We start from the raw sequence: 12,455 nt of genomic DNA on the forward strand, positions 1-12,455 counted from the left end.
GAGGGCATTATTTTTCTCTTTTCCTGTCACTGTCAGTATCTCAGATCTAGGGCCAGTAATGAGGACAGTCAACTAGAACAAACATATATCTTTTCTCCATATTCCTGTACATATATTTTAAAATCTTTCTCCACATTCCTGTTCGACCACTTCAATCATGGTCATTTCTACCATTGCTTTTTTATTTATTTATGTGTAGCTTTTTATACCTTGCATTTTTACGAGGATTCAAATTGGTTTAGAACATAAGAAAAGTCATGCTGAACCAGACTGAAGGCCTATCTAGTCCAGCATTCTGTTTGCACAATGATCAACCAGCTGCCTCTAGAAAGCCCTCAAGCAAGAGGACTGCCAAGAGCATTATTGTACCTGTGCTCAGGGCTGGATCTAGAGGGGGGCAGAGGGGGGGTGCTTGCCCTGGACGTCAACGGGAGGGGGCACCAAATTGGATATGCAGTCCATTGTATTCTATGGGACCATAAGATAGAATGGCCTATAAGGGGGCGTCATTTTTCTAATTTTGCCCTCCCTCAAAAAACATGTAGATTCGGTCCTGCCTGTTCTCCCTAGCAACTGATTCAAAAAGGTGTACTATCTACCTTTGGTATTGGAGGGAATAGTGATTAGTAGCCATTGGTAGCCCAGTCCTCCAGGAATTTGTCCGTTCCACTTCTAAAGCCTTACAAATTGGTGGCCATGACCACATCTGGCTGCAGTGAATTACACGGAAGAACTATGCACTCTTTCATTTTATCCACACAGCAGCGACCCTATGAAGTTGGTTAGGCTGAGAGAGTGTGACTGGCCTAAGATCTTTCTGAGATCTTCCATGGCAGAGTCTCCCAGATCTTAGTCTGACACTCTTAACCACTACACCGTGCTGAGTCTTCTAGACACAGACCCTTTACTTATGAGTTGGGAAGTGGCTGGAAGGCAAGAATCCTTATACTTTGTTAAGGGACAGATGTATGTAGCAAGTGAGCATTAGGAAAGGCCTTCCTCCATATGTCAAGTGCAACTTGTATCAGCCCTTCTGAACTTTAGATGAAGGTGAAGACTATTCTTTTCCCTAAGCTTTTTATTGAGTTGTTGTTGAGGTTCTCCCCCTGTCCCCTCACCACATCCATCTTCATGCATAGATCTTCTGTTTTTTAAAAAAATTACGATTCTTATGGTAGTTTTATTAAAGATTCATAGAGTTTACTGATATTTTTATTTGAATTATTGTGTGCTTTAATTATTGCTAGCTTACTGGTACTGTAATTTTGAGTATTGTTGGAAGCTGTCTTGAGAGCAATACTAAGAGGTTGTGGTATATATTTTAAAATAAAATCCTATACAGACATGACCATGGGATGTCGGGGAGGGGTTGGCGATCTGGCTGGTGTACCGACCGCCTAACGCACCGGCCAGCGCCTTACTATCACTGGTGGAGGCCGCAGCAGGATGGGCATTGGAGCACCCAAGGCTTTTGATCCTGGGTGACTTCAATGTTCATGCCGATGACGTGACCTCCACTCAGGCGATGGACCTAGTGTCTTCCATGGCGACACTAGGACTCTCCCAAGTAGTTACGACACCCACTCACCAGGCCGGTCACATGTTAGACCTGATCTTCGCGTCGGGAGTTTTAGTGAACGATCTTGCTTCTATAGCAGTGCCATGGTCGGATCACTATGCCCTCAAGGCTCGTGTGGACGTCCCACCCCAACCCCGTTTGGGCGGCGAGCTTATTTTAGCTCGCCCGCGGAGCCTGATGGACCCGGAACGGTTCCTGACGGCTCTGCGGGATCCCTGGCCCCCTGGCGATTCCCTCGATGGCCTGGTGGAGTCTTGGAATAATAGGCTTACCGGGGCCATCGACGAGATCGCGCCTAGGCGTCCTCTGCGCCCTCGTTCAAGGCCGACACCTTGGTATAACCAGGGGTTGCGGCGGCTGAAACGAGGACTCAGACGGCTAGAGAGGCAATGGCGGTGTACCCGAGACGAAGCGACTCGAACATCTTATAGAGAGGTTATGAAGTCCTATGAGATGGCAGTCAAGGCCGCAAAGAAAACTTACTTTGCGGCAGAGATTGCGTCCGCAACTTCGCGCCCGGCACAACTGTTCAATATAATTCGGACCCTTACAACGCTGCCACAGGGCAGACCAAATATTAATGAATTGGAAATTGGCTGTGAGGCTTTTGCGGATTATTTTGCGGATAAAATCGCATCGCTCCGTTCCGACTTCCCTGCCACATTGGATACAGTTAGTGGACCTGAGGCTCCGTGCCTGTCTTCGGATTGTGTTTTGGACAGCTTCGGCGCCCTCAGCCTGGAAGAAGTTGACAGGATCCTCCTATCTGCACGCCCAACAACTTGTAAATTGGACCCATGCCCCTCCTGGCTTATTAAGACCTGCCAGAGGGAGCTAAGATATCCTATACGGGATATCATAAATAGATCCCTACTGGAGGGACATTTTCCATCAGCGCTCAAAGAGGCGGTGGTCCGTCCCCTCTTGAAGAAAACAACGTTAGATCCGACCGAATTGGCACACTATCGGCCGGTATCGAATTTGCCCTTTTTGGGCAAACTTATAGAGAGGGCAGCGGCGTTGCAGCTACAGAGTTTCCTGGAGGATGCTTCTGTCCTTGACCCCTACCAGTCTGGCTTCCGCCCGGGCCACGGGACGGAGACGGTGCTGGTCGCTCTGGTGGATGACCTTCGGCGACATCTGGATCAAGGCGGCTCGGCGGTGCTGATGTTGTTGGACCTGTCGGCAGCGTTCGACATGGTCGACCATCGGCTTCTGGCGTGCCGCCTTGCCGACGCAGGGATTCAGGGGTTGGCCTTGCAATGGCTTTCCTCTTTCCTTGACGGTCGGGGACAAAGGGTGGCGATTGGGGAGGAACTGTCCCGGAGACACACGCTTGACTGCGGGGTGCCTCAAGGGGCGGTCCTCTCCCCGATGTTATTTAACATCTATATGCGCCCCCTTGCCCAGATGGCCCGGGGGTATGGGTTGGGTTGCCATCAATATGCTGATGACACCCAGCTCTATCTGCTTATGGACGGCCGACCCGCCTGCGCCCCAGAAAACTTGGACCGGGCGTTACAGGCAGTGGCTAGGTGGCTTAGGCTGAGCGGGCTGAAGCTGAACCCGGCGAAGACAGAGGTCCTTTGCTTGGGTCGCTGCGGCCCGGGAAGGGAAATCCCCCTGCCAGCTTTTGACGGCGCTTCGCTAACAGCGTCGGGCAGGGTCAAGAGCCTAGGGGTGCTGTTGGAGCCTTCGTTGACGATGGAGGCTCAGATAGCAGCCACTGCCAAGTCCGCGTTTTTTCATCTTAGGCGGGCGAGGCAGTTGGCCCCCTTCCTGGAACGTGACGACCTGGCAACAGTGATCCATGCTACGGTCACCTCGAGGCTGGACTACTGTAATGCCCTCTACATGGGGCTACCCTTGTGCCGGACCCGGAAGCTGCAGTTGGTGCAGAACGCTGCTGCCCGGCTATTATTAGGGCTCCCTAGATGGGAGCACATTCGGCCGGGGCTCCAGAGTCTGCACTGGCTGCCAGTAATATTCCGAGTCCGGTACAAGGTGTTGGTCATCACCTTTAAAGCCCTATATGGCCTAGGACCTGCCTACCTTAGGGACCGTCTCTCCCCACACGTTCCCCAGAGAGTACTACGCTCAGGCTCACAAAACCTGTTGGTAGTCCCCGGGCCAAAGGAGGCCCGTCTAAAATCCACCAGGGACCGGGCCTTCTCAACAACGGCACCTTACTGGTGGAACCAGCTGCCGGAAGAGGTACGGGCCCTGCGGGATCTAGGGCAATTCCGCAGGGCCTGTAAGACAGTCCTCTTCCGGCAGGCCTATGACATTAACTGACAATGAAAACATCCTGGATGGAACAAAATGTATTTATAGGCCGCCGGTTTTAATTATCCTATTTTATCCTGCTTTTTATTAACCTATAGTTTAATTGTATTTTAAATGTTTCAATCTGAAGTTGTCTAATTTATCATGTTGTAAGCCGCCCTGAGACACTTAGGTGAGAAGGGCGGGGTATAAATCTTAATATAAATAAATAAATAAATAAATTTCCTAGAAGTTGGTTGGCCAGTCACAGGCCTGACACAGACATCTGTCTGTAAGGACATTCATCTTCTGGCTGCCTGTTAACATATTTCTTAAGACAGCTTGACTAGAATTGTAGCCCTCAAGAAAAAGAATGCAGCAGAATGTGATACCTCAGGGCTAATACATACAAGTATTTGACAACTCTAACCTGAATTGAAAAACACAGTCTTGTTTTCTCTTTGCATTGTGGATCATTAAACTCCAAACAACTAAGTCAGTGAGAGACATAGATGGTGATAGCAGAAACATCAAGTGTGTGATAAAGAGGGAGTCATGCCCTTCAACAAGGTCTGTAGAGAGGTCACCAATGCAAAAGTAAATTCTAAAATGGATACAAATTTCTGCTAGTATATCTACATAATAGGATATGTTGTTTGTTTTAAAAAGGCTTAAAATGCCTTTATGTTCAATAAATCTTCAAGGTGATTCATAACAAAATAATTAAAAAATTCAACACAATTAACAATAGGAGCACAAGATTTGTAAAAGACACCCCCAAACTCTTAGAAGCTGAAGCACGAAGCAGCTAAGGCCCATAGTATCTCTTAGAAGGAAATGAAAATTATGACCTAGTGGGCATACACTTCTTTATCCATCAACTGTATCTCTAAACGATAAAGATAGGGTAAAAGATGCTGCCTTGTATTCAGGCAAAGTATTGGTCCATTCAGCAGTGAATCAAGTGACAGCAGCTTTCCAAGGGCCAAGGCAGAGGTTCTTCCAAGTCCTGCTACTTAGGTTCCTTTGATCAGAGATGATAATGGTTGAATGAAGGACGTTTTGTATGCAAACCATATAGGCAGGACTTTTTTTTTTTTTTGAGCAGGAATGCACAGGTACGCAGTTCTGGTTGGCTTGGTGTCAGGGAGTGTGTCCTAATATGCAAATAAGTTCCTGCTGGGCCTTTTCTACAAAAAGCCTTGCATGAAACAATGGTGATGCCAGGGGTGTATGGCCTAATATGCAAATGAGTTCCTGCTGGGCTTTTTCTACCAAAAAAGCCCTGGATTTGGAATTGTCAACAAGGATATATGGCTGAATTCCTTGTTTGTAGACAGGATGCCATGAAAGGATAACGATTATGAGAGAACAGCACTGAGGTAATTGTCTTTGAATCTAGATTATCTGGGCTTTTTTTGAGCAGGAATGCACAGGAACACAGTTCCAGCTGGCTTGGTACCAGGGAGTGTGGCCTAATATGCAAATGAGTTCCTGCTGGGCTTTTTCTACAAAAAAGCCCTGCATATAGGATTTTTTTATATAACTTTGAGCTATGGTCCCAGTATGTATTAATTAAAACCTTGGTCTAAATGACTTGCAATACAATTCTAAACAGAGCAAAGTTTGAACACCATGGCATCTTTAAGACCCGTATAGTATTATTCAAGGTATAAGCTTTCATGTGCAAGTACACTTCCTCTTATGAATGCTCATATCTTGAATAAAACTTTGTTGATCTTAAAGGTGCCATTGAACTCTAACTTTGTTCTGCTGCCTCAGACCAACCTGGCTATTCACCTGAATCAATCCTAAACAGTTACACTCTTCTGCAAACATTGAAATTAATGGGTTTAGAAGGGCATGATTCTGTTTCAGATTGTACAATTGATCATTGACATTATTCTATGTACTGATCTATTGGATACGGTGCATAGTTGTGCATCTAGCAGGATAGGTGTATCTACCTATTTATTTATTTACTCTATAGGCATATTTTGAGTACAAAATGGGTAGCATGCCCCCTAAGAAGGGCATTTATCTGTTTGTCCAGTGTGTCTGTCTGCATTCATTTGCCTTTTATAAGTGTGTGTATTTTGCTTTTGCCATACAAAACCCAACTATACATATTTCAAAATATTTCTTGCCATGTATCTTCTCTGTCTTCTGTCAACAGTTTATCATTGCCTGGGATTTTGCTTGTGTTTCCAACATGAGAAAGAGAAGGAATGGCAAAATTTGCCATTTTTGTGTCCAAGTATTCCTAATACCATTTAGCTATGCCCAGTTTCAATGTGGCATTGCTAGAGAGCCTGTGCTAAGCTGGCTAGTGCTTGGACTGTAGGGTGCTTATTCATCCATGGCTGCTTGGAGCAGCCTTGCTATTTATTTGACCACTTAATGGAGAGATTTCATTGCTTCCATTTTAAACCCTTCTCATAAAAAGCAGGAGGGAAAAGAAACCACAGGGACTATCTCTACACTTGTTCAGTTGGACTATTAACACAGCAGAGTTGGCAAGTGTATTAAGCCTTCTGTCATCTACAGCAAATAATGGCATTTTGACCAACTGAGTAATTTGTAGTCTCCAGTTTTTCTCTTATCATGAAATAGAATTGATTTCCAGGAGATGAAATCTTTGATTGTTACCATGTGGGATTTAAACCCTCCCAGCCTGCAACCGTAAACATATTTTGAAAATATGAGGATAGAGACTGTTGCTCAGAATGTCTGTTTAAAGTCTTAATCTATATATCTAATAGTTAAGTCTAGCTTCCTCTGTGGATACCTAAATCTGTGGATTGGGGCTGCACCGACAGTAAACAGTCATTTCTGCAAACATGAGGAAGCACCCAGGATTTGCCAAAAAATCTGAAATCTTTTGCTATCTGTCTGTCTAATCTGTTTATCGTCTATCATCTGTCTTTCTAATCAAAACATGCATTCTGTGTTGTGGCTCCCACTTTGTGGTCTGCCTGATGAGGTCAGGAAGGCTCCATCTTCTTGGCTTTCCATGAGCTATAGAAGAAGGGCCTGGGCTGGTAGCTTAGGGACTGTGCTGTACCACTCTGTATAGTTTGTACTGTCTGTTGCCACAAGTAGATTGCTACTATGTCCTTTTCGCTTTTGTTTAAACTGTTATGTTAATACTTATATTGTGCTTCACTTCTGGTTGTTTCCCCGAGGTTTGTACCAATCAAACGCCTATTGTTTTGGAGGTTTCACTTTGTACTGATTAAGAACATAAGAACATAAGAGAAGCCATGTTGGATCAGGCCAACGGCCCATCAAGTCCAACACTCTGTGTCACACAGTGGCAAAAAATGTTATATACACACATACACTGTGGCTAATAGCCACTGATGGACCTGTGCTCCATACACTGTGGCTAATAGCCACTGATGGACCTGTGCTCCATACACTGTGGCTAATAGCCACTGATGGACCTGTGCTCCATATTTTTATCTAAACCCCTCTTGAAGGTGGCTATACTTGTGGCCGCCACCACCTCCTGTGGCAGTGAATTCCACATGTTAATCACCCTTTGGGTGAAGAAGTACTTCCTTTTATCCGTCTTAACCTGTCTGCTCAGCAATTTCATCGAATGCCCACGAGTTCTTGTATTGTGAGAAAGGGAGAAAAGTACTTCTTTCTCTACTTTCTCCATTCCATGCATTATCTTGTAAACCTCTATCATGTCACCCCGCAGTCGACGTTTCTCCAAGCTAAAGAGTCCCAAGTGTTTCAACCTTTCTTCATAGGGAAAGTGCTCCAGCCCTTTAATCATTCTAGTTGCCCTTCTCTGCACCTTCTCTAAAGCTATAATATCCTTTTTGAGGTGCGGCGACCAGAACTGCACACAGTACTCCAAATGAGACCGCACCATCGATTTATACAGGGGCATTATGATACTGGCTGATTTGTTTTCAATTCCCTTCCTAATAATTCCCAGCATGGCATTGGCCTTTTTTATTGCAAACGCACACTGTCTTGACACTTTCAGTGAGTTATCTATCATGACCCCAAGATCTCTCTCTTGATCAGTCTCTGCCAGTTCACACCCCATCAACTTGTATTTGTAGCTGGGATTCTTAGCCCCAATGTGCATTACTTTGCACTTGGCCACATTGAACCGCATCTGCCACGTTGACGCCCACTCACCCAGCCTCAACAGATCCCTTTGGAGTTCCTCACAATCCTCTCTGGTTCTCACCACCCTGAACAATTTAGTGTCATCCGCAAACTTGGCCACTTCACTGCTCACTCCGAACTCTAAATCATTTATGAACAAGTTAAAAAGCATGGGACCCAGTACCGAGCCCTGCGGCACCCCACTGCTTACCGTCCTCCACTGCGAAGGCTGCCCATTTATACTCACTCTCTGCTTCCTATTACTCAGCCAGTTTTTGATCCACAAGAGGACCTGTCCTTTTACTCCATGATTCTCAAGCTTTCTAAGGAGCCTTTGATGAGGAACTTTATCAAAAGCTTTCTGGAAGTCAAGGTAAACAACATCTATCGGGTCTCCTTTGTCCACATGTTTGTTCACCCCCTCAAAGAAATGCAACAGGTTAGTGAGGCAAGATCTTCCCTTGCAGAACCCATGCTGAGTCTTCCTCAATAACCCGTGTTCATCAATGTGCCTACTCATTCTGTCCTTGATAATGGTTTCTACCAACTTTCCCGGTATTGAAGTCAGACTGACTGGCCTGTAGTTTCCCGGATCTCCTCTGGAACCTTTTTTAAAGATGGGGGTGACATTTGCTACCTTCCAGTCCTCAGGAATGGAGGCAGATTTCAATGAAAGATTACAGATTTTTGTTAGAAGATCCACAAGTTCAACTTTGAGTTCCTTCAGAACTCTCGGATGTATGCCATCCGGACCCGGTGACTTATTAGTTTTTAATTTGTCTATCAGTTGTAGGACCTCCTCATTTGTCACCTCAATCTGACTCAGGTCTTTCAACACCCCTTCCAAAATTAGTGGTTCTGGGGCGGGCAAAAAGTTCTCGTCTTCTACAGTGAAGACGGAGGCAAAAAATTCATTTAGCTTTTCAGCCATTTCCCTATCCTCCTTCAGTAATCCTTTTACCCCATGGTCATCCAAGGGCCCCACTGCCTCCCTGGCTGGTTTCCTACTTCTAATATATTTGAAGAAAGTTTTATTGTTGGTCTTTATGTTTTTTGCAATATGCTCCTCATAGTCCCTTTTTGCCTGCCTGATTACAGTCTTGCATTTGATTTGCCACAGCCTGTGTTCCCTTTTACTAATCTCACTTGGACTGGTTTTCCACCGCTTAAAGGAGTCCTTCTTACCTTTTACAGCTTCCATTACTTTATTTGTTAACCACGCAGGCCTTTTCTTATGCCTGTTTGTGCCTTTCCTAACTTGTGGTATGTATTTTATCTGAGCTTCTAGGATTATAGTTTTAAATAGCGTCCAAGCTTTCTCAAGGGTTTTGACCGTATGTACCTTTCCTTTCAGTTTCTTCCTCACATGCCTCCTCATCTCAGTGTATTTACCCCTTTTAAAGTTAAACGTGGTTGTGGTGGTCTTTTTGGACAACTCCCTATTTATACAAACGGTGAAATCAATAACATTATGGTCACTGCTCCCAAGCGGCGCAATCACTTTTACATCTCTCACCAAGTCTTGGGCATTACTTAGGACCAAATCCAGGATCGCCCCACCCCTGGTAGGTTCTGAGACCATCTGCTCCATAGCACAGTCATTGAGAGCATCAAGAAACTCAATCTCTTTCTCTCGACCAGAACACATATTGACCCAATCAATCTGCGGGTAGTTAAAATCACCTATTACAACACAGTTTTTACGTTTAGCCGCTATCTTTAAGCCTTCCATCATATTATAATCGTCCTCTCTCTTTTGATTTGGTGGGCGATAACAAACTCCCATAGTTAAATTTCCTTTTGGGCCCTCTATTTCAACCCAAAGCATTTCTAAAAGTGAATCTAATTCTCTGATCTCAGCCTTACTGGACCGTATATCCTCTCTGACATACAGAGCCACCCCACCTCCAACCCTTCCCTCCCTATCCTTCCGATATAGCTTATATCCAGGAATCACCGTGTCCCACTGATTCTCCTCATTCCACCAAGTTTCTGAAATTCCCACAATGTCTATGTTTTCTCCCAGCACTAAACATTCCAATTCACCAATTTTACTTTGAACACTTCTAGCATTTGCATACAAACATCTATAATTTCCCAGGCGAGCTAGGCCCGCCACCTTCCTCCTGCCGCCTCGAGACACTGGCAGACAGTCCATATTGTTTGTCACCTTCACAGTGGACAACTCCGGTCCGTTACCCGGTAGAAAAATAGCAGCTAACCCTTCATCTCTTTGAGACGAGTCCTCCCGAACCAGAGACATTTCATCTCCTGTCGGCTTTCCCCCAAGATTTAGTTTAAAAACTGCTCTGCCACCTTTTTGATTTTAAGCGCCAGCAACCTGGTTCCATCCGGGGACAAGTGGAGACCGTCTCTTTTGTACAGCTCCGGCTTGTTCCAGAAAGCATCCCAGTGCCTAACAAACTTAAACCCTTCCTCCTTACACCATCGTCTCATCCACACATTGAGACTTCTAATTTGTGCCTGTCTCTCCTGCCCTGCACGTGGAACAGGTAGCACTTCCGAGAAGGCTACCTTGGAGGTCCTGGCCTTAAGTCTCCCGCCTAGCAGCCTAAATTTTTCCTCCAGGACCTCACGACTGCATTTCCCCACATTAATTCTATGTAATACACCTTGAGACCCAGTGAGAAAGGTGGACAATAAATAATGTAAATAAATAAATTAAAATAGTTGTTAAAATGTATTCTTATTTGTGTGACTTGTGTTGTATACTGGGCTGAAGTGAAGACTTATAGGAGTTCCTGCCAGACTCATTGGAGCCATACAAACTGAGTTTGGGGGCTCGCGAACAATGGACAGTAGGATCCAAGTCCCTGCTACCCTGCCCTGCCCCAATCCTTTCCAGGGCCCTGTATCTAATTAAGAGCTTGCCACTTCGCCTCATCAATGCATAGAACCCACTATATCAGGGGTGGCCAACGGTAGCTCTCCAGATGTTTTTTGCCTGCAACTCCCATCAGCCCCAGCCATTGGCCAGGCTGGCTGGGGCTGATGGGAGTTGTAGGCAAAAAAACATCCGGAGAGCTACCGTTGGCCACCCCTGCACTATATTATAGCTTGCTTGCCTGAGCTGGGTGGTGGTAGATAGACTGAATCCCTCAGGAACTGGGTGCAGGATCTGCTGTTGGATTGAATCCTGTCTCATTCTTGGAAGCTTACTCTGAGAAGCATAGAGGAGTCTTCTGTAAGAGTTCAGCGTCTTTCACCATGCAACTCTAATCACTACTAGTTTGTTCACTGACCCATCTTTGGTAGTAGAATCAGAACCTGCAAATATGATCATGTGGCTTTTAAACACTTCACTCCATAACGTTTTCTTTACTAGGTTAGTAACCTCCGGTCAAAAGTGTCTCAGTTTGCTATTGGGAGCCTCACTGAACTCTTCAAGACCTTGAAGAAGCACATGGATCAAGAGGTTGAAGAGATTGCTCGAGTCCTTCTCCAGAAGACAGGGGATTCTAGTGAATTCATCCAGAAAGCGGCTGACCAATCCTTAGCAATCATGGCACGAAGTGTGACTCCTTCACGAGCATTAACAGCCCTCATGGCCAATGGAGTGAAGTATGTAATTTTTTTCCTCTTACATATTATAACTGCCTATTAAGTATCTGAGCATGGGCAGGAAGCTTTAAGGCTTGCAGAGCACCAGGCAAGATAAAAGGGGACATCTTTTGGAGCACAGATGCTCATATCCCCATGTGAACAAAGAAGCGAAAGGCAGAGAGAACAGCAAGTTGACTGACTATCCAACTTCTGTATTGACCAGTTATTGGGGTGTCACAGAGACTGCAAGGTCCTGGGACTGTCAGCTTCTGGTATCAAGTTTCTGAACTCAGCTGAATTATAGGACATCTTTGGAGCCCAGTCAGATCATAAAACCATAGAGATGGAAGAGATCTCCAGGGTCATCTAGTCTAACCCCATGTACAATGCAGGAAACTCACACATACCTCCCCACTACACACACACACAGGGACACCTGCTCCATGCCCAGAAGATGGCAAAAAAAAAAAAAATCCCTCCCTGGACAAACTGTCCTAGAGAAAAATTGCTGCCAAAGTGGCAAACAGCATTTCCTTGGGTGTGTGAAAAAGGCCATGAGAACTAAGCACTGATAGAACCCTTTCTGCCCTCCTTGCATGATCTACCTAAGTTCACAGAATCAGCATTGCTGTCAGATGGCCATCTAGCCTCTGTTTAGAAACCTCTAAAGAAGGAGAGCCCACCACCTCCTGAGGAAGCCTGTTCCACTGAAATATAGAATATGTATTTGCCCCCTTTACCCTTCATTTTATCTGCATGTAACAACTAAAACATGGCTGCAGCATGTATAAAGTGTGTCACTGTGTATAGTGTAGCCCCTTAATGTGAACATAAATTTCTGGTTACTTAATAATTCTGTGTATAAAACAAAATTGTGGATTCAGATCAGATCATTGTGTACCCTCTGGCTAAAAAT

At 45.2% G+C, this 12,455-nt stretch overlaps 1 protein-coding gene across 1 annotated transcript in view; it reads left to right on the forward strand.

Annotated features, from left to right (window-relative positions):
- The window catches only part of TOGARAM2 (TOG array regulator of axonemal microtubules 2), a 112,806-nt gene that overhangs the window by 43,269 nt on the left and 57,082 nt on the right, over window positions 1–12,455 (forward strand). The window contains exon 12 of the mRNA XM_060244460.1: window positions 11,322–11,557. Coding sequence (XP_060100443.1) covers window positions 11,322–11,557 — 236 coding nt within the window. The remainder of the gene's footprint in view (window positions 1–11,321; window positions 11,558–12,455) is intronic.

The sequence above is a fragment of the Heteronotia binoei genome, chromosome 1 (genome assembly GCF_032191835.1).
Source record: "Heteronotia binoei isolate CCM8104 ecotype False Entrance Well chromosome 1, APGP_CSIRO_Hbin_v1, whole genome shotgun sequence".
NCBI classification, from domain to species: domain Eukaryota; kingdom Metazoa; phylum Chordata; class Lepidosauria; order Squamata; family Gekkonidae; genus Heteronotia; species Heteronotia binoei.